Here is a 22783-nt window from a genome sequence, read left to right as displayed (position 1 = left end):
TGTCAGTCCCATATATATAGTGACGAGGGAAAGCAGAGAAAAAGACACTGTTCCTGGAACTCACAGTCTACACTAAAGCTGTTTGGGTCTTGACACAGGCAAGAATTTCTGAAGCTCCTAAGCTACAGTGGCCGGCAGGCGAGTTTTCCAAACTTACATCAATAGAAATTCTCTCTGGATGAGACAAGTCGCACCAAACTCTTAAAGAATGTACATATTATATTTTTTACCATCCGTGCTTCTGACGTTTTAAAAATATATAAATATCTTCATAAACAAACTCCTCATGGGTGGGTTAAAGTAGGAGCTGCCTCGCACGATCCCCAAAAAACAAAAATGGCCGCCAGCACTTTTATTTATTCTTAAGTGTTCATGTTCTTAGTTATTATTGGTTTTCATATAAAAATTATGAGACAAAAATGGACGAATCCTGAAAAATATTCATACGCATTCGTATCAGAACTCGTATCAGAGCTAGTGTATATAAGAGAAAAACTGACGGAAATGAAACGATAGTTTTACAAATGTTTACCTTCGAAGTCTTTTTTTTTTTGACGGTATGTATTTTTCCTTCATTTCAAATTAACTTCCCTCAAACAAATATGAACGAGGTGCACTTTTCCTGCTGTTTATTTTTCGGAGGAAAACTTACATCAAAAGGTCCTCTGCCAAAAAGTAAATATATCATATTCACTAAACTAATACGCCTGAAGAGTTTTGAACCGGAAGTAATGTCATTTCTTTTCCGTTTTTAAGTTGCGTTTGATGAAGGAAGGACGCTCATCACACACACAAATACACACATGATATACAAATTCCCTAATATTGCTTAATGTATCTACTACCAATGAATAATTAATATTTTTTCAACGGAAATTCACATTCACGGAAGTTCTCTCTGTCTCTGTCTCTGTCTCTCTCTGTCTCTCTCTGTCTCTCTGTCTCTCTCTCTCTCTCTCTCTCTCTCTCTCTCTCTCTCTCTCTCTCTCTCTCTCTCTCTCTCTCTCTCTCTCTCTCTCTCTCTCTCTCTCTCTTTATATATATATATATATATATATTTATATATATAAACATCTATCTTCACATTTAATTAGGAACTTATTAATTTGGCGGTGTATTCCCATTTACGGAGTTAGCGAACAGGATGTTGACGTGGTTACCACCGGAGAAAGTTGGTTCCAGACGCTGCCAGGGGAAATTCATCGGCCTATTCACTTATTCTTTTTACACACACGAGCGAGCAAGCATGATAGCGAGGAAGGAGCAAGTGGGAAAATAGCCTGGGACGGCAGTTCAACAGGAAGCAGCCATTGAAACCCAAGGAAGCGTCAAAAGAGTTTCCTTCTGGACGTGGACTGCATTTTTCCCGAAGAGAATTGACCCGGGTTTAGCGTGTAGGAAGAGTTGACTGGTACAGACTACGTCAATTCCCACTGCAGAGGTGATGCAGGATGACATTACTGTACGGATACAGAGTTGACGAAAGTTATGAATCTTATGAGTCAATCTTTGCTACAACGAACAGCATGGATGATGCAGATCATTTCTACTTCTGCCATACACATTTCCGCCTCTTCCTCGACTCCTGCCTCTCCCTAAACCATTTTCTCGACAATTGAAATATTGAATTCCACAGTAAAGCTCAAACTCATCGTATAGTCAGCTGACGAGAGCACAACTGAGAGACAACTTTCTATGGCTGACTGACTCACTATCGTTGCTTGTGAGCTCAACGCCTAAGCGCTTACTACCCCTTGAATAACTGGCTCACCAGCGTTGCTTTCCAGTTGGACGCTTGGACGCTTACCAAGCTTGAACAGAGGTGACAGAGGTTCAGAGAGTGACGTCAAATATAAGATAGCGACCTGGATGATGACAAAAATAATATTTCAGATTCATATGTATTGATTATCCTCAACGAAAGTAATGACGAAATAGGTTATGTTGACGCTAAACAATTTTGTGTTGAAAAATAAACGTGATTGTTTTGTAATTTTTGCCACTAGTAATTTAGTAACTCATTAGTAAGTAGTTACCAGTAAGTTAGTTAGTAGTCACTAGTAACTCAATGCAGTTGTGTCAATAAGTCTATTAGTGAGAGCTGTTTCTCTACACATGGATGAGCAATAATTTCAGTGAACTTAGACTCACAACCGTTCGAGAGAGCAAATGACCAATTGATCTTGTATCCACAGCTTTATTTTTTGCTATTTTTACGTTACTATGATGCTGTAACGCGGTAATAACGTATAACAAACCGTTGCGGCTACGTTAGGCGTTGGCACCGTTGGCGGGAGGTCATACAGTGAAAGTCCCAGAAGTTAAAGTTGCACACAATGATCATATTCTGCTTTAATAATGCTTATTTCTGGCTTATGCATCTATTTTTCACCTGAGAGCCTACTTAGTTAGCAGTGTTATTATCTCAGCTGATCTCCGTCACCAGCAATCCTGCATTCATACTTCTGAACCCTCTTGCTCATACCCTCTCACACTCACAGGTAAAAACGAACTCAACACACTTCGCCCTCTTTATTATATTTCGCTTAGCACCATAATTATGCCATAATTATCCCTTCTTTATTATTCTTCGTTTATCCTCCCTTTTCTAATCCTCCACGACTTTCCGTCTGTTATTTAATTTATGCTCACAAGTCATTGTGTTTGCGCAAGACAGGCTCGAAACTTCCCGTGATGGTGACGTATATACGTGAGGCTAAATATAGCCGGAGGTAAGGAGCCGAAGGAGGAGGGTAAGGGAGATGGAGAAGTGAGGGAGGGAGTGATGGCAGGGTAATGGTAATGTGAGAGGATGCTGACGTCACTACGGGGCGAGATTTTTACGTAAGAGGCCTGTCGGATCTTCTGGTAACCCCCTCATTTTATGAAAGCACAGGCTATCACATTATTAGAGAACGGCCTCACATCTTGACAATACGCCTTCACAAGATGAGAGAACGCTCTCGAAACACGACAGAACGCCCTCACATGCTAGGACCACGCCCTCGCATGCTAGGAGCACGCCCTCACTTCACGACAGCACGCCCTTGCCTCAAGCACAACGAGAGAAAACGACAACACTCACCGAGTGCGAATCCGTCCTTGGTCCATTGAGCTCTGCCCTGCTGGTGGTCGACGATGCAACAGAGGTAGACGTTCTCACCCAGACGTACCTCTACGTCTTCTGGACGTACACGGAACACCTGCTTCTCCTCCTCCGTGCCAGCACCTGTAAATAGACAAGGATTGCATGATGGTTAAAGCCGATATCTTCATGAAGGCGAACGAAAATGCTGAATTGTAAAGAAAGGCATCTGAATTCCAGTAGAACATTGCTGGGTTGAGATGTATTGAGCAAAGACACTTCTTATCCGGAGGCTAATTAGTAATAATAAAAGTTAAAGAGTCTAGTAAAATTTTGACGAATATCTGTCATGAAGCAGTCAGGTTTGTGTACTCTGGAAACATGTACTAAGACATATATATATATATATATATATATATATATATATATATATATATATATATATATATATATATATATATATATATATATGTATATCGCTATATCGCGTAAGGTCAACGCTAGGACAATATAGCCTAGCTGTTAGCCTGTTAGTGTGACCTTAATATCCCTCCAGATGTTGAAGGGCTTCAACACCACCATCATCACACACGTCCACTAGTAATTAATTTCATAAAGTGACCAACCACACCTGGTAAACCCGGTTAATTACGGAGGATTAGAGAGAATATCATTCCTCTAACAGAATATAACATATCCATAGCACGTGCTTATATTTTTATATTGGTGAAAGTTGACTTTGTTCCGAAATTTGTCAGGACGATATATATATATAAAGTAGTAAAAGTCATGTCTAGTGAGATATTAAAGGCGGCAGGTAGCGAGAGTCATGTATTTGAGGATCGTGAGAAGTAGTAAAGATCCTGTACTAGGAGCAATGTAATAAGGAAGGGTTGTAGTGTGGTAAAGATTGCATGTACTGGCACCCGTGTGTCGTAGAGATGAACAGCTTTAGGTGACTGTGTGAACGGGGTGCATAAGATGAGGTTATACACATGAGCTTATATACATAGAGAACGAGTCGAGTCACGACGAGCACCAATAATCACACTAACAATAAAAATATAAATTGTAATGATTTGCAGAAAATAAGTCACAGAAGCGCAGCTGAAAGCATGCAACTGAACTGTTTCTTGGATTAATCTATAAAATTGTAGACTATTATTTATGTTTAGTCCACAGGTATATGTGATCAAAATCCTGTTGCATCATGTTTCTAGAATAGTCTGTCTAGGAAGTTCATCAGAGGATGATGAAATGCGATAATTATCTGTTCAACACTTGTCATTAATTATTAACCGATTTATATTACAACTGAAATTATAATTGTTTAACACCAGGAACTTTATCCTTTGTATGTAGAATAAAATACAAAGAGTGTTAAGAAGAAATTAAGTTATATGAAATAATATATTTTACTATATATAATAATAGGTTTTCAGTAAGATTTATAAATCGAATTTTACGGGCACTTAAGAATTCTTGGCTTAGTGAAACTATTATTCAATAATTCAGAATTGAATTCTTAACTTAGTTTTTAATAAATATGAATGCAAGCAAAGTCATAATAATAATAATATTTAGTTTCTACTGAGCTGAGTAGGGAACCTGCTGGGGTCTCTAGAAATCAGCTTCCAACGCGGTGGCTGTTATCCCATACTTGGCTACACTGAATAATAATCGATAAGTGATTGAGAGGATTAGATAGATGATCTGTCAGAGAGCGCCATTCCAGGGAAAGGGGTAGAAGGTAAAACTAATTAAAATAAACAGAAAATGGAACAGAAACGCAAAAAAAGGAATAAACTGTAAATGAGACAGAGAACCAAAATAACCACCAAGAAATAGGAAGAGAAGAGATACAAGGAGAACACAGAGGAGCAGAAAGCTAAGTCCGATCACGCTTGGTAAGACGATTACAGCTTATAAATATGCATTGTGAGAAGCAGGAGACCAAAGCAACAAAGGCAGATCCAATCTCTCATTCACATCATGACCTACATGACCCTTATTCTTGGCTTGGTTCCTCTCTCTTGCCTCTTTTCTACTCTTATTTCATTCCATATGTGACTTGGATTATTGAGTACAAATAGTAATCATAAGAATAACAACTATAATAACAAGATAATATAATCGTTGAACTCGCTAGTTATCTTCGCTTTACAAAGTCGACTCGCCTTCTGTGTCAACCATATACATATTGAAGACATTTTGTTGAAAATCATATAAAAGTTGCAGATATGGAAGCTTATCCATTTTAGTCAATAAAAGTATATATAAACTTTTCTATAAAAAAAGACAGAAAATTAAACAATTAAGATATTAAAAGCATATTAAAATATTAAAAAATTTGCAAACTATGTTTCAAAGGTCATTTTAGCGAAGCATCGAGACGGGGAAGATAAAAGAGAAGCAGTACTTAAGGAAGAGAGAAAATACTATATAGAGTTAAAGCAGAATGATGCGAATGGCAGAGACGTTGGCGATAGAAGAGGCAGGACGGAGATAAAGCAGTGAAAGAGAGGAGGATTGAAAAAGGGGAGAAGTTGAAAGAGGTAAAAGAGAGGGATGAGGTAAAAAAGGGAATGAGAGAGGAGAGAGGAAACAGAAGTAAATGAGCAGGAAGGGGGGATAAAAAAGTGAGGCAGGGAAGGAAATATGAGAGAATGAGAGTAGGCTGAGAAGAAGTGAATGAAAGGTTAAAGATGTGAGAAGAAGAAAGGGCATTAGTGAGAGTGGAAAGGCGTTACAGATGTGACAGAAGAGAATGGAAAAAAGGGGCGAGATACAGGAGTGGATAAAGAGATGAGAAAAAACGAATGGATACACTAAAAAGAGAGAGAATAGCACAAAGAAATGAGAGAGACGGAAGTGAACTAAGAAGTCAAAGAGAGGGAGTAAATAAAGAGATAATAACACCTTAAAAGGAAGGGAAGAAGGAATAGTAAGATGAAGAGGTGATTAAAAGAGAGAATGAGGATGATGACGATGATAGTACACATAAATAGGTCGAAAAAACAATATTTAATAAACTTCAAAATAAGATGAAGAAGACTGTAGGAGGCAAGACTGTGGGAGAAGCAAACCGAGACTGGAGACCCTTCCGGTTCCCCTCCAGCTCAGGTGAAGATCGTCTTAATTAGCAGGTAGAAGGGGGTTCACCTGAGCGCTCGCGTGAACCCTAATTCTTCCGGTTCGCCTTGGCTATCTTCCTTCCGTCCCAGGTGTAACCTCTCTCTCAACCTCCACCTGCTCTCCCAAACAATCCTCCACCTACATCTCATCAAGTCAAACACTACCACCACCACCACCTGTTCTCCCACACACTCATCCCTTCTAATATCCACTAATGCCTCATCCAACTCCATTGAGCCTCCACCTGATACCTCACCTACTCAAGTTGAAGTCCTACAACCTCTCTCAAGTTGCACCTCAACCCTGTCTCAACCACCACCTACCTCTCCCATGCAGTCTTTAATAACCTAACCACCAGGCCTCCCACCTATCACAACAACCCATAATATTTCCTTCCCCCCCCCCCCTCTCCCCACTTCTGTCCGACCACTGGGGCTGGACGGTTGAGAGGCGGTCTCACTTCATGCAGGTCGGTGTTCAATCCCCGACTGTCCAAGTGATTCCTGCAAAAACTTATCCCCTATCCCTTCCAGGTGCTATATAGTCGTAATGATTTGCAGCTTTCTCCGGATAAATCCTTTCCATTCAACTCCCCCCCCCCCTCCCTCCCACCCCCCGTCCCCTCCCCACTCACTTTTGTCAACAAACATTTCTCTTACACCCAGTTACTCTTCCACCCGCCCACAATTCCGGCTTTTAGCACTCAAAAAATTGAATCAAAGAATTTCCGGTGCCGTGTGTGTGTGTGTGTGTGTGTGTGTGTGTGTGTGTGTGTGTGTGTGTGTGTGTGTGTGTGTGTGTGTGTGTGTGTGTGTGTGTGTGTGTGTGTGTTTGAGGCTGATGGAGTTTTATTCAATTTTTTTTCTGCTTTTAAGCGAGAGTTTAATCTGCGTTCTTTTGAAGTAAATAGATATGAAGAAAAAACATTTGTTTTCTATTTGATATAGAAGATTATTGAAAACGTTTAATTTTACATTATTAATTCATCTGATAACTATTTATATAAAAAACATATATAAATATTAATCAAATTGTTAAAAAATCGCAAAATATGTTTATCAATTACAAAGTATTGACTCACGTTTCTTATTCCTTATCAAAGGGGGCAGTTGTCTCTGATTCCCCTGCGACGGGTATTCAGTCTTGACTAACGTGTTGAACTTTCCCCTGATCGTTACTCTTTTTATCAAGAGGCTCTTGTTCGTTTATTCAAATCAAGAGCCTCTTTTTCATTTACTCATATCAAGAGAATCTCTCTCGTTTACTTGTATTAAGAACCTCTCGCTCATTTACTGTCGTGAAGCACGCTCCAAGCACTAACATTATATCGTAAATTAACGGTAAGGCTTTATAGGGTTTCATAAGATGGGGTGCGTGCATGCAGGCGGTCGCATGGTTGCTTCTGCGTCGTACCTTGCATCTTGGCCTTATTGCGTCATGAGAATTCTCATACTCAGGCATGTGATCAGTATCCCCGTGATGAATATGTTCTGTATTTTATATATACTTAAGTGTGGGACCTATGAGCCATACTCATCCCCTGCAAAGGCAACCCACACACAAAGCACATATACATGATGACAACACTAGAATTTAAAAACCGGTAAATATATATGTATAAGTATGTATTTTATTATTTACAGCGACTATTTGCAGGATGAAAATAATCTCTGCAATTCTATACGGGTTTCATATGACCTTTATCCCTATTGTGGGAAGGATTAACGTCACTGGAAGTTTGACTCTCTCCCAGTCTGACTTGCATCTTTAAATATATTGGCATATATCAGGAGGACTACTATATAGAGTGAGAAAGACAGATCAGATCGTTTATTACACGATCTTGCTACTGACAGATCGTGAGATCGAAACTGACAGTTCTGGTAGATTTGCTGCTGACAGATTGTAAGATCGAAACCTTACATAAAAAATCATACGATGAAGGATCGAAACTGACATAATCATATGATGATGCGGTAATGACACAATTGCACGTACTAGTTTAACAGCTGGTTGTTTTAATACTTTAGAAACGTACAATACTAAGCGTACTATTAATAAGCTTAATAGCGTGTATTACATGATGACCCAAACGAAGCCTATACATCCCATTAATTCAACCCAACGTAACTAACCCATTAACCTAACGAGGGTCTCACCTAACCAATTCGTCCAGCAAACATACCTTATCTAATTTAGGCCAAAATTCTTACGGAATCTAACAATAAGACCATAACTATGTTGAACCAATCGTTATAATTATTATGAAAAACTGGTAAATGTCCCAAACTATGGTTATGTAGTTCAGTTGTGTCTGTTTTCGACCCAAATCTGAGGGGACCCAGGGATCGATTCCCACCTTCTTCTACCCTATTTTTATTACCCAACTTGATTATGGTTCAGAACGGCCTAAAATGTCATCGTTTCGTCATATTTCTGATATGTGGTTGAGTCCTCATATTGTCAGTCACGTTATTATGATTCATCATCTGCATACAGGAATATATTTTGACTCTGCTCTTCAGTTCGTTTGTCTATGTATGCACATGCATTCCGCCTCCTTCACACGTGTCCGAATGCACGCAAACTTTCACACTTGTCCGTAAAAGCAAGCCCTCCGTGCACGCAAGCCTCCTCTCAGACTCGTCCGTGCAAGCACGCCGCCTCTCACACACTCATACACACTCACCCACTCACGTAAATACAAATCCTCCTATCACCATAGACCCACGCGTACGAACACACCAGAATCTGTACACCAGTTGATTGACAGTTGAGAGGCGGAACTAAAGAGCCAGAGCTAACCCCCCCCCACGCCCGCAAGCACAAATAAGTGAGTACAAATAGATGAGTACACACACACGCACGCACACACATATGGTGGAGGCTGACTCCATACACAGTTTCAAGTGTAGATATGATAGAGCCCGATAGGCTCAGGAATCTGTACACCTGTTGATTGACGGTTGAGAGGCGGGACCAAAGAGCCAGATCTTAACCCCCGCAAACACAACTAGGTGAGAACTAGATGAGTACACACACACGCACGCACACACACACACACACACACACACACACACACACACACACACACACACACACACACACACACACACACACACACTCTCTCTCTCTCTCTCTCTCTCTCTCTCTCTCTCTCTCTCTCTCTCTCTCTCTCTCTCTCTCTCTCTCTCTCTCTCTCTCTCTCTCTCTCTCTCTGTCTCTCTCTCTCTCTCTCTCTCTCTCTCTCTCTCTCTCTCTCTCTCTCTCTCTCTCTCTCTCTCCCAACCACCCACGTACAATCAAACTAACACCAGCAGGCTTCTCCCACGCTCTCCCTCGCACTCATAGCATTCTGACATTTCCTAAGTCACAATATCATTTCAGATGGATATTGCACAATGCAACTTGTGACCCGTACTCACACCCACGTTGATAATAGTTACTGTGAGTATATGTATTGTAATATGTATTGAATATGTATTCGAAGACTATTCAGACTTTGCAATTATGTAAATAGGTTTATATATTGGTACACGAAACGTAGGAAAGCAATGGATAAAATAGGGGTTTGTAACTGGGGTAGGCAAATTACACCGAAAATTTTAATTATGAATGAATGACAGTTTTCTGACAATTTTCATTCCAATTATAGCAGCTGCTTATTATTATTATTATTATTATTTATATAAATTATGTAATATATATATATATATATATATATATATATATATATATATATATATATATATATATATATATATATATATATACATATATATATTATGTAATATTTTAATATTAGCAGTAGTATTAGTAAGAAAATTAGTTTAAGCCCTGAAAAGGATTCGAACTCATGCGACGGGTATTCCCAAGCACGATCTAGGCCATTACCTCACGACATGGTAAAAAAAAAAAGCATTGAGACAACCTGGGATTCAATTGTATCTTCTAGGGGTTCCTAGCGTTTGTTGACCATGTGGTGGTGCAGTGGTCTATAGAGCGTAACTGGGAACACCCACCGCATGGGTTCGAATCCTCCTGATGGCTCTTACGGATTTTCTCATTGATACATTAAGTTAATGTGATTCCTTTGTGCTTTAGTTTTAGAATCATTGTTGTAGTTTTCACTTTTGTTATAATTATTCTTGTTAATAAAACATATTATTCGGATTTTTGGATAATTAATTTGCAATATGAAAGAGGGGAAATTATATTTGCAAAATCGGAAACCGACAACAAAGAACACACAAAAACACGAGACATATTAACAAATAAACAAGGCAAATCACACACAGAAACTCGCTAAGAAACGACGTATATTGTACAAAGAAGATTAAAAAACACACACATATCAAACTATAACACTATTCAAAGCACCTTTAAAATTAAGCCTTTTTTCTTTTTCTTTTTGCCGACTACAAAAAATATATGAATACCACTGCCGCTGTCTCTTGTGAAACAAGCACAAAAATGATTGTTATTTCATTTCTTGATTCAGTCAGACTGTGAAGGTTAAAATGTTTGTTTTCGGCTGTCAATGGCGGAGAAAACATAGAAATTCACTGTCGGTATCTGTGGCAGAGGGAAGAGAGAGACTGGAGAGGGAGAGACGGAGGAGGAGAGGAAAGAAGGGAGGTGTGGGTACGATAAATGGAGATGAGGGAGGAAGATAGAGGGGTAGAGGAGACGAGGGAGGTGGAAGGGTAAATGCTAATGTGTGATTCAATATGTGAGGAGAGAGAGATTAAGAGATAATGTCACAAATGGTTGAGGAGATAATAAAAAGGACGGGCAGGGACCTTATCTGGCTCATCTTCACACTCTCCCCTCACACTTAGCTCTCTCTCTCTCTCTTCCCCTCTTCCCTAGCTCTCTCCTTTCCCCTCTTCCCTAGCTCTCTCTTTTCCATTCCTCTTTAGTTTCTTCATATTTCCTATCTTGTACTCTCATGAAAATTCAATTTTTTATCTCTTTTACTATGCTCTTTCCCCTCCTTCCTTCCTCTCCACCTAATTCCCTCTTTTCACTTTCATTCGAACTGCTAAGAATTTCTCTCTATTTGTCCATTTGTCCTGAAGTTGTATGGATATCTATATGTTTTAAACAAATAGCTGTAAATACATGACTATATAAATGTTGTATTTACATTGCAATTATTATTCGTATGTGAGGTTACTTGTTTGTATATTTCCTAAGTAGTGAACATTATCATGTTTTTTTACAGGGGATAAGGATCAGCTTTTAAGCCCCAGTGCTCATCCTTAAGTAAGTCGAGCGATTTACTTAAGGCAGAGATCAAGTTAATGTGCTACCATGGGTTTAAGTTTCAGATATAAGGGGCCCGGCGCTCAACCTTAAGTCCACTGGTGAACAGATTTCTGTGCCTTTGTGAGCTCAATCATATCTATGTAAGCAGCTGTGTATATAGTTTACCTGTACCATTTCATTTACCAGTTCGTCTTATTGGCTATCCTGACATGTAGCAGAATGCTTTTCTAATATCCATGTCGTTTCATTTGGGCACTTAGGTCCCCAACTTTGTTCAGTTAAAAATTTACCATCAGTGCCAAATAGTTCGTTCTCGTCTGTCCGTAAATTTTCCAGGATGCTGAATGTGGTAATAAAGTTTCCTCTGTTTAGTCTGTGGGCAGAAAGGTTTACCTATTTTGGAATTAGTCTAGTGGCATGCCTCTGGACTTTAACCTTCGTCTTATGTTTCACGAGATATGAACTCCATGCTGACACATCATAGCTCGCACAACTGGTCGTACGAGCTCGTGCGTGTGTGTGTTTGTGTGTGTGTGTGTGTGTGTGTGTGTGTGTGTGTGTGTGTGTGTGTGTGTGTGTGTGTGTGTGTGTGTGTGTGTGTGTGTGTGTGTGTGTGTGTGTGTGTGTGTGTGTGTGTGTGTTCATTTACATGTGGGGAAAATGCTAACCAATCGGAGGTTATGTGCGTTGAGTACGCTGTGTGCCGTGAGCTTAACGCCTTTCAGCATCTCGGGATGTGTTTAAAATCGTAAAACACTAACTAACTGACCAGCCAGAAAGAAAACTTTAGCCCTCAACACGGTGTAGGAGTAGAATAAACTCTCATTATTTTATGACCAAACCACACACCAAGAGATGAGAAGACCTGACGACGTTTCGGTCCATCCTGGACCAGTATCAAGTCGATAGTGATGGGAGTGAGGTTGATAGAGATTAAGCCACCCAAGAGGTGGCACAGGCATGAATAGCCCGTAAGTGGAGGCTGTTTGGAACCATTGCCAGTACCAGTAGCCGACACTAAAGATCTGTGGATGTTTTTATTGGAGAAGATTAAGCCACCCAAGAGGTGGCACGGGCATGAATAGCCCAAAGTGATAGATTTTTTTGGGGTGAATGTGATCTTTGGTGGTGAAAGAAATATATGGCTGGATGGAGGTTTACATTTGGGAGCGAGAGAAGCACGTAACAGGTGAGGTGAGGAGCAGGTAATTTATAGAAAAAGGAAAAATATAGATTCAAAAGGGCAGGGCGTAGGCTGATGTCAGATCACGTTTACTATCAAAGTTAGAGCATTTTAGTATGTACTCTATAAGGGAAGAGTCAACATCAACAAAGCCAAGACTAAAGTTCAAACTGGGTTGGTTATGTATTAGAGACGATTCGACAAGACGACGTCTGTGAAGAGAAGAAACAGGAAAGATTATTTTAGAAGAAGAGCAAATCAATTGGATGGTTATTGATTTCAGTATTTATACACAGCGAACTGGGTTATACCTTTCGATGTGTTCCTCGTGTCAGAGTTTATGGGAAGACACCGACACTTCACAGGTGCAAAAGGCATGGTTAATGATGTCTTGCTATTATATACCTGCTTTCTCATACTTCATATTCAATTGATTTTCCTGGACATTGAAAATATTATATGTCTTTAAATCTGAGTTGTAATTTGTAGTCAGTGTGATTAGATCTACCAATGATTATTGTTGTGATTCTTTGAAAGAACTTTAAACTTGACTTCGATCAACACCACTTGAGAATTCTCATGAGGAAAAACGCTGTATGCAAAGTGTCGTTTCATAATTGAAATAATCACAGTTGCAACATAAAATCCATCTTACTGACGCAAGGATAATTGATTCCAGTAGCACTGTATTTTGTTGCTGTTGTTATTGAGCAGCATACTAAAAAATACATAACAGGCGATGTTGCAGCCAGGTACAATGATAAGCCCTTATTTTTTTTTTTATTTCACCTTAATCCTACTCCACCATTGTTTACTTAAGCACTCTGAGATAATTACTTGGTTACGAAGCTACTTGATATGTAGGCAAAGCTGCAAGGTCAGCATCATTCATTGAGAGCCACAAGCCGCAGGGAGCGGCTTAATATTTTCCTGATGGATAACACATCTGGTATCGTAGCATTAAGAGGATGAGATCATATGGTTTATTGAATGATTTGCGAAAACTTTCAGTGTGAGAGAACAGGAAAGGAAATGTGTCATGAATCTAGCGGAAATTATACCTTACGATGAGATGAAATCCTTAGCGAAACAAAAAGTCAGATATGCTTAAGCTTAATCAGACTCAGCTTCAAAGACTGGGGGATTTTTAAGCATTAGGAGCTCATGCTGTGAATACGAGTGTGGATAATGGAATGGATGGGGGGTTGACAGTGCATTTACAAAGGTGAGAGGCAATTCTGACCATCTTCCACATATTCTCTATACACATACATGCATTCATATGACAGTGTCAGACCATGAAGGAAGAACTGAAACAGGAATTTCCTTAAGTACTTTCGTATTTAATAATACATCATCAGAAGGGTGCGGAAGATCATCCTTCTGAATATGTATTATTAAATACGAAAGTACTTAAGGAAATTCCTATTTCAATTCTTCCTTCTTGGTTTGACACTGTCACATTTTTCATCACGTGTTAATTTTCGTGATTTACACACACACATAGATACATAACTATATATATATATATATATATATATATATATATATATATATATATATATATATATATATATATATATATATATATATATATATATATATATATATATATATATATATATATATATATATATATATATATATGTATATATATATATATGTATAGTTATGTGTATACAGGATATGTGGAAGCTGGTCAGAATTGCATTTCGCCTTTGTAAATGCACATTGATGGCACTATGTAAAAAGACACAGAACATTTTTTGTGTAGGGCAGACGTAAATCTGTGTATTTATGTATTCATGTATGTAGGTTAGATTAGCATTTTAAAAGCAATACAATCACCTGTGGTTGATTGTTCAATAAATCACTGAACTACATGTTTAACAGATCTCTAACTCTGTCCATGGAGGACTGACGAAAATGTATATATGCTGGTTACCATTGTTAATGTGTAAAAAACCGGGGTGTAAATGAGTTGTTGTGAGATCACGTGAGATAGGGGTTGTTTGTTTCATGGAACTCATGTGATTTGCTATGGGTAGGACTGTGTGAAGAGAAAGATGTTTGAAATGACGACCATGAAGTGCTGCGGGTATGAGTGGTGAAGATGAGCAATCTAGAGAGATGAATGTGAGTTCAGAGCTCATCCAAGCCCCTGTTTATAAGCACAAGGCACTGATATTATTAAAAAAAAAACTGGAGATTGAAGATGTAATCAGATGAACGAGTATGAAGGGAGGGTTTATGCGTTAATCAAAATAAGTCGTTTACAGTAATTATTCATTAAAAACTAAATTTAATATCAGTGGTGGGTATGCGAAGCCCTTCCTCTAAGTGACCTACAGATGATACTTTTCACCATTTGTTTCCACTGGTCATTAACAAATGCAATTTCAGTGAGATTAAGTAATGATTAAATGAATAGAGTGTGAGAGAGAGAGAGAGAGAGGGAGGGGGGGGGGAGAGATGGAGGAAGGGAAAGAGATTGAGGGCAAAAGTCACATTGCCTTGAGATTGCCGTGTAGCCAATAGCTGAGAATTAGTGAGTGAGGGGAGGGGTAGAGGGTTGTTGGTCAGTCCGTCCTCCCAAGGTTTCCCCAACGTCAAGAAACTGTCGTACTAAAGTTCCCTAATTCAAACCTACCAGAGGACCCAAAACAAAAAACGGGACAGTATGTCAATTTCGCGAGCCGCTACAATTTTCGAGTACGACAATTTTGGGACTATGATAGAGTATATGTCAAAATGCGACGTTCTATTAGAAGGACGGGTTGTGTTGGTAGGTGGGTGTAGGGGGAGTGTGTGAGTTGCTTCCCAGCTGGCTGGAACTAAACCCAGCTCCTACTCCAGGGAATAAGCTACTACTTATTGAACTTGAGCTAAGTGAAGTCCTTTCACTTAAGCCAACCACAACCTAACCATGTTTTGCACCTACCCGAGTGGAATAGAGTACAAAGTTTGGTGAGGGTAAACCGTATCGTCTGCCCACCAGCCTCGGACAGACTGACAGACAGCCAGACATTATAATTTATAGATACTGATATACATTCCCCCAAAAAAATTTCCATCGATACGTATCCGCCTCAGTCCCTTTCTTGAAAAATTAGAAAAGAACATTTAACAAAGCATATCTGATAATGATTGTGTGTGGCGGTATGTGTCAAGTCGCCCCAGGCCTGTGGTAACTAGCAACACCCCCAACAAACACAAACGCAACTTTATTTGTGTTTATTTCACATCCCAACCACAATTGACGTCATACCGTGTATTGAGAGGGATGGAAAAACGTGTTTCACACAACACGAGCAACTGACCTCGTTATTAGCCTTCAGTAATAAGTAACGTATATTTATTTTGTTGTTAAATTGTTAAATCGCCCTTTCGACCAATCCCCCGTTGCAATGAGCAATAATTACTCAAAATCGCAATAAACTGTTTCTATTGATTACGGCGGATTGTTGTCGGATTAGTACTGAAAAAATGAACGGGTTCCAAATCGGATTTGTGAGAATGGTTTTAATGCAGAACATTTGACAGTCAGACAGCTGGCCTCCGCCTCCTCCCTTACCTTTCCCTTCAACCGCCCCTCCCCCCCCCCCCCCCTACAACACTCCTTTCTCCTCCCCCCTTTACAACACTCCTACCTTCCCCCCCCCCCCCCTCTCACCCTTACAACACACCTCCATCCCCTCCCCATCCTTACATCACTCCTCCTTCCCCCCCCCCCTCACCTTTACAACACTCCTCCCTCCCATAACCCTACAAAGTCGGTATTCTGAGAGCAGTGTATCCATGACCTACCTCCATCAATGTCACCATCACAGTCTGTGTATTGCAGCTAGTTACAGGCAAATTATAATCATTATATTTTTCGGAACATCAGTGAATAATGTTTTATATTATACAAATACAAATTAAAAAAAAAATAGAAATAATCCCGAATCCAATTGATTCGATATTCCAAAAATCGTCGTGGGGGGGTGGTCAATAACCCTCGTGTCAATTGGCTATCTTGAGGTTATCTTGAGTTGATTTCGGGGCTTTAGTGTCCCCGCGGCCCAGTCCTCGACCAGGCCTCCACCCCCAGGAAGCATCCCGTGACAGCTGACTAACTCCCAGGTACCTATTTACTGCTAGGTAACAGGGGGCATAGGGTGAAAGAAACTCTGCCCATCGTTTCTCACCGGCGCCCGGGATCGAACCCGGGACCACAGGATTACATGATCAGCGTGCTGTCTGCTCGGCCGGCCGGCTCCCCGGGGGCCGGCTGGCACTCATTTCTCTTCTGCCAACCCTGACCCGACCACATTGGGCGCGTACCCATGTCGGCAACAGGCACGCGTCTAGATCCAGAATCCCTTCGTGTAGCAGTGGCCCTCCGCCTCGGTGCCCCCAGTTCTCACTAAGTATAAGGGAATTTGCAACAGGGTGGAAGCAGACCAATATGGACTGCATGGGTTGCACTGCGGAAGCTCCAAGACACAACGAGTTTAATGACGTCATCAATTGGAGCCTTTCCTCAGCTCAGTGCCCAGCGAAGAGAGAGCGCACTTCTAGGCCAACTATGCAAGGCCCGATTTGTCTAATAGGCTGAGTGATTTTCTTTATTTTCAATAAATTGTTTCCAATTAGATTATTTGAATTATTAATATTATATTATATTAAAAAAATAAATTATTGACTTAATTGTGTTAGTTTAGGCTAGGTTAAGATAGGTTAGGTTAGGTTAGGTAAGATTGGTTAGGTTCGGTCATATATCTACGTTAGTTTTAACTCAAATTTAGCAAAATTAACTCATACATAATGAAATGGATAGCTTTATCATTTCATAAGAAAAAATATTGAAAAATATATATATTCAGGAAAACTTGGCTTATTAGGCAAATCAGGGCTTGCATAGTAGGCCAAGTACGACGTTCTGGCTACTAGGTACAACATATATATATATATATATATATATATATATATATATATATATATATATATATATATATATATATATATATATATATATATATATATATATATATATATAATTTGTGCAAATGTGCATAAATGTAATTTACCAATTTCATGACAATTATTTTTGCAAAACAAGTCTGAAAAGTGCATGTGATGTACACGTTTCGTGGACAGTAAAAGCAGCCTTCATAGTGGACTGTCAGGTCCAGACTTTTATCTGCAAGCGGCCATCTATATTTTTTCTATTCAAATTGTTTCATGTTTTCTATTCTGGGAAGCAAAACTGTATCAAAAGGATTTTTCATTGGCGTTTTCGATTTGTTGAATATCTTTCCCTTCTATTTATATGTGAATTGAGATCGAAGCGGATATTTATAGCTTATGAATGTCATTTGGCTTACGTTATTTAACAAGTATTTAAAGGTTCGAAAATACAAGGGTTGATACGTCGACAAACTTGCCTCTTGGTCGGGAGCTGCCATATGAATATGAAGAAGCAGCATCACACAGCTCAGCCAACTTGCCATGGGAGTAACAGAGGAAGCCAGTGACTGAAAACCTCTCCAAGATTTCATCTTTATGAAATTTCCTGTTACTCTAAACTCCACTTTATCAGATAAGAACGTCGAGAGATTTTCAGCTGTCTCATTGGCTCCCCAGAAGAGTGTCTATTGCTTCAACTATGGTATGTACTTTTTGAACTACAGAGTTCCTGTACGAACTGATGGTTTAGGTGTTAGGATGTTTGTACAGCATGCCTGTATGTGGATGGTCGACCCCCTCTCTCTGTGCTCTCTTGACTAAAAGTTGACTTATCGTTAAGATATTGCAAACTTTACTGAGTGTGGGTACTGGTGTGAGAGGACGGGAATTTGAGATAAGTGAAGGAGTGTGATTGTGAGTGTGATCTCAACTGTCACTCAAATGGTTTACAGGTTCCTGGGCTTATTGGTCCCTATAATATCCATATTTGAAACTGAGTAAGGGGTCTTCCTCCACCATATCACTACCTATAGTGCATTCCATTTCTTAACTACTCTAACACTGAATACTCTCTTTCTAACGTCTACGTGGCTAATTTGTATACATATTTTCCAACTGTGTCCTTTTGTGCAAGTACCATCTGTGTTAAATAGTTTCTTTATCTACCCTAACAATTCACTTTAGAATTTTGAATGTGGTAATCATATCTCCCGTAAGTCTTCGTCCTGTGCTCCACTAAATATTTTAACTCCACGCTGGTGCCTCAAACTCCAGAAATTGGTCTGACATACGTGGTTTACAAAGATTGTATATATGTACAAATGTGCGTATATATACATACATGAAAGCATTATTCAGATTTAAAAGTGTTTCAAATTTATTTGAACATGAATGAGTAGTGAAAATTAATTTTTGATAATGTAACAAAAATAGCCAAAGTAAAATAATCAGATAAGAAATAATTAATCACACTTGGACCAAGAAAAAAAATATTCAAACAAACAAACAAACAGCACGTGTCTCCAAATGATCGCAATTCTCTCACAAAAGACATTCGACGAGGTTCTGGGATACAAGTGAAAAACAAAAGTTTAACTTTCTAATGGACTTTCCTTCTGAGATATCCTTCACCAGCTAAAAGGGCCCCACACCAACTATCCTCCTCTTCCTCCTCCTCCTAATCCTAATCCCCCTCTTCCTCCTCCCTTCTTCTCCTCCTGCTCCTGTTCTTTGCCGGCTTTTATCCTCAAGTCGGATAGGAAGACATTACATTTGTGTTTCAATGCCATTTTCGAAGATAAAGTTAATGAGCCTTGTTCGGGATGAAGCATTTTATCTCTCCTTTTATGAGGCGGAATAGTGAGGGATAGTGGAGGGAGAGGGGGGAAGGGTGGTGGGGGGGGAGACGGAGGAGAGGCGGGAGGGGGAGGGGGTGGTGACAGAGCAATAAGTGGAATAAAAATAGAGGGAAGAGAAGAATACAAATGTTTACAGTAAAATAGAGAGATGTAAGACAAATGGAGAGAGAGAGAGAGAGAGAGAGAGAGAGAGAGAGAGAGAGAGAGAGAGAGAGAGAGAGAGAGAGAGAGAGAGAGAGAGAAACAGACAGAGACAGACAGACAGACAGACAGACAGACAGACAGACAGAAAGACAGACAGACAGACAGACAGACAGACAGACAGACAGACAGACAGACAGACAGACAGACAGACAGACAGACAGACAGACAGATAATCTTAGGTACGTAAGATGAATCTAATAAGACCTTTCATTCCTTATCGAGGGTATCGGTAATTGGTAGTTTTATCGAAGTAGAACAGGTCAGAGAGGTCATTCCGGCTTCACTATCTCCCCTAGGCATACACGCCTACTCGGCCCCACACACACACACACCCATCTCCACACACACACGCCCACATGCACACACACACCCACATGCACACGCACCCACATGAACACACACCCACATGTACACGCAAGCACACACACCCACATGAACACACACCCACATGAACACACACCCACATGAACACACACCCACATGCACACGCAAGCACACACACCCACATGCCCACGCACTCACATGCGCACATGTCAGAAGCATGAGTACTTACACGTTTTTACCGCGTAAGACATTATCTCCTCAGTTTTCCAAGTATCTCTCGGAAATCTTAATGAGTTCCTGGAGAAAATTTCCCTCCGTCTTGATGGGTTTCTAAATATAATAATTTTATACTGAGTACAGACAAGAGAGGAAGACTGAAGACACGCACACACGCACACAGACAGACTAGCACATACATATTCACTCACACATGCATACACAAACAACAGAAGATCCAGACGGGGGACGGAGACACCTAAAATTATGTATGATTTATGTATGAACAATAACAACAACGCACAGAATGAAAGCAAATTTGTTGAACTTAAGGGATTTATTATCCCATAGGATTAAAAATTTCATGGAACTTGTATTGAGTTTAACGAACCTTTACAAGTTCTATTACAAATATAAGATAATACTGACAAAACAGCATTGGAAAGCAGACTGCATATTTCTACATTTCCAAATAAATTTAATTCAGTTTTGTTTATAAAAAAATAAATACACAAACTTCAGAAATAGAAGTAAGTGATAGAGCACAAAAATGATTGAGAGTACCTAGCCGATTGAAGACAGAGAGAGAGACAATGGGGATTGAAATTTTTGACTAGTGTTGTATAACAAAGGGAGCCCCTCAGAGAATGCTTTAGGGAACCTAATTCTTTCTCATTGCAGACCTAGCAAGTGGGTTGAGTCCTGCGTGCCAGTGTTTATGCATGATACAAAATCATTGAGTAGGATATGGACAGACGAAACTAAGATACTCTATCCCTTTGAGATGTATTTCTTTCTTGTCTCAATAAACATACTTGAACTTGAACTTGACTGTAGAATAGTTGGAGAAAACATAGACTAGCAGCAGAGTTGCTCTGAGAAATAGTTATCTTAATTTAATATCAGGTAGAATAAGTAATAAAAATGGTACCTGGAGTTTAGTAATGGTACACAGATAGCTATATAAAAGATATCTGTTTGTCTGTCGGTCAAAGGTTGCAGGCTTGTTCCTTGGGGCTAGCCTCACGCAAATTTACAGTGACTGCTGAAGGGTAAGGGACCAACATGTACGAGTTGTGGTCGATCCAATTACTCCTATTGAAAGGAAGTCGGCTCTAATATAGACACCTTCAAAATCTAAAATCGAAGGAAGGTAGCTGCTTAGACTTTTAACAACCCCTGGACTCGTGTGTGTATTTATATATAAATAAATAAATAAATATATATATATATATATATATATATATATATATATATATATATATATATATATATATATATATATATATATATATATATATATATATATATATATATATATATATATATGCAATTGACGATCACAAAACACTGATCATTTTGCAGTCTGGTGTTGACAAAGGCTTTAACAAAGCCGAAACGTTCACCTCATTTCATATTTCTCTGTGGATTTTCCGCATATATATATATATATATATATATATATATATATATATATATATATATATATATATATATATATATATATATATATATATATATATATGTGTGTGTGTGTGTGTGTGTGTGTGTGTGAACAAGCCTGAACGGTCTCCAGGCATATATGCAACTGAAAACTTACACCCCAGAAGTGACTCGAACCCATACTGCCAGAAGCACTCTGCAACTGATGTACAGGATCCCTTAACCACTCGACCATCACGACCGGACAAAAGAGGATGGTAGCCGAGGCTAATTCCCCATCCTCCCGCCGGCACTCTGATTGTAATCTTGGGCATGGTATTTTATCAAATCACCTCATTCTTTGGGGCACACGTGAGGAACACAAATGTGAACAAGCCTGAACGGTCTCCAGGCATATATGCAACTGAATACTCACACCCCAGAAGTGATTCGAACCCATATTAATCAAGACTGCTAAATAAATATGAAAACTCACTAAACAATGTGTATCTAATCTACCCAACAACGTAACATAATCGTACGTTACATTGATCTTGTAAAGGTCCGAATCAATCATATCTATTTTTTTAATTGTGAAAAGAGTTTGCTTCCACAACCTGCTTCTTTAGTTAATTCCATTTTCACATTATTCTCACCTAAATAAAAAACTTTCTAACATCTCTGTGATTCATCTGAGTTTCCGGCTTCCATCCATCTTCCACACAGTGTGTGTGTGTGTGTGCATGTGTGTGTGTGTTTGATGTGTGTGTGTGCTTGTCATAATGCTTGTTTCTATATTATTACACACCCAATCATTTGATCTAACAAACACCTTTTGTAACGCCCTCACAGTGCAGCAGACTATGCTCTTTGTTCGCAATGAGCGCCAATATTATTAATAGACAGATCATTAGAGCACCTGAAGCATGTATTTAATATTTTCATGGAAATGGCAAATTATTATTACATATATATATAGTCATAAAAATTATTCCTTTATTTTCCCCCCAAATAAACTTTACGGATCAAAATACAGATATATAGATATATTTTGAGAGGTATATATACGGTGAAAAGTTTTATTCTCATCTTCTGTGGTAGTATCTGTTTGTAGGGACCCTCAGCTTCGACGAA

General features: G+C 39.2%; 2 protein-coding genes across 2 annotated transcripts in view; both read right to left on the bottom strand.

Moving 5' to 3' along the window:
* LOC138352557 (synaptogenesis protein syg-2-like) overlaps positions 1-2659 on the bottom strand; it is a 15174-nt gene extending 12515 nt beyond the window's left edge. The window contains exon 1 of the mRNA XM_069305049.1: positions 2653-2659. Within this exon, the coding sequence (XP_069161150.1) occupies positions 2653-2659 (7 nt within the window). The remainder of the gene's footprint in view (positions 1-2652) is intronic.
* Positions 2660-3085: 426 nt separating this feature from the next.
* The window catches only part of LOC138352428 (kin of IRRE-like protein 2), a gene marked incomplete at its 3' end in the record, with an annotated part of 61730 nt that continues 42032 nt past the window's right edge, over positions 3086-22783 (bottom strand). The window contains 1 exon segment of the mRNA XM_069304920.1: positions 3086-3229. Within this exon segment, the coding sequence (XP_069161021.1) occupies positions 3086-3229 (144 nt within the window).

This window comes from Procambarus clarkii, chromosome 5 (genome assembly GCF_040958095.1).
Source record: "Procambarus clarkii isolate CNS0578487 chromosome 5, FALCON_Pclarkii_2.0, whole genome shotgun sequence".
NCBI classification, from domain to species: domain Eukaryota; kingdom Metazoa; phylum Arthropoda; class Malacostraca; order Decapoda; family Cambaridae; genus Procambarus; species Procambarus clarkii.
The sequence above is the reverse complement of the archived record's forward strand: the minus strand, read 5'-3'. Positions and strand labels throughout refer to the sequence as shown.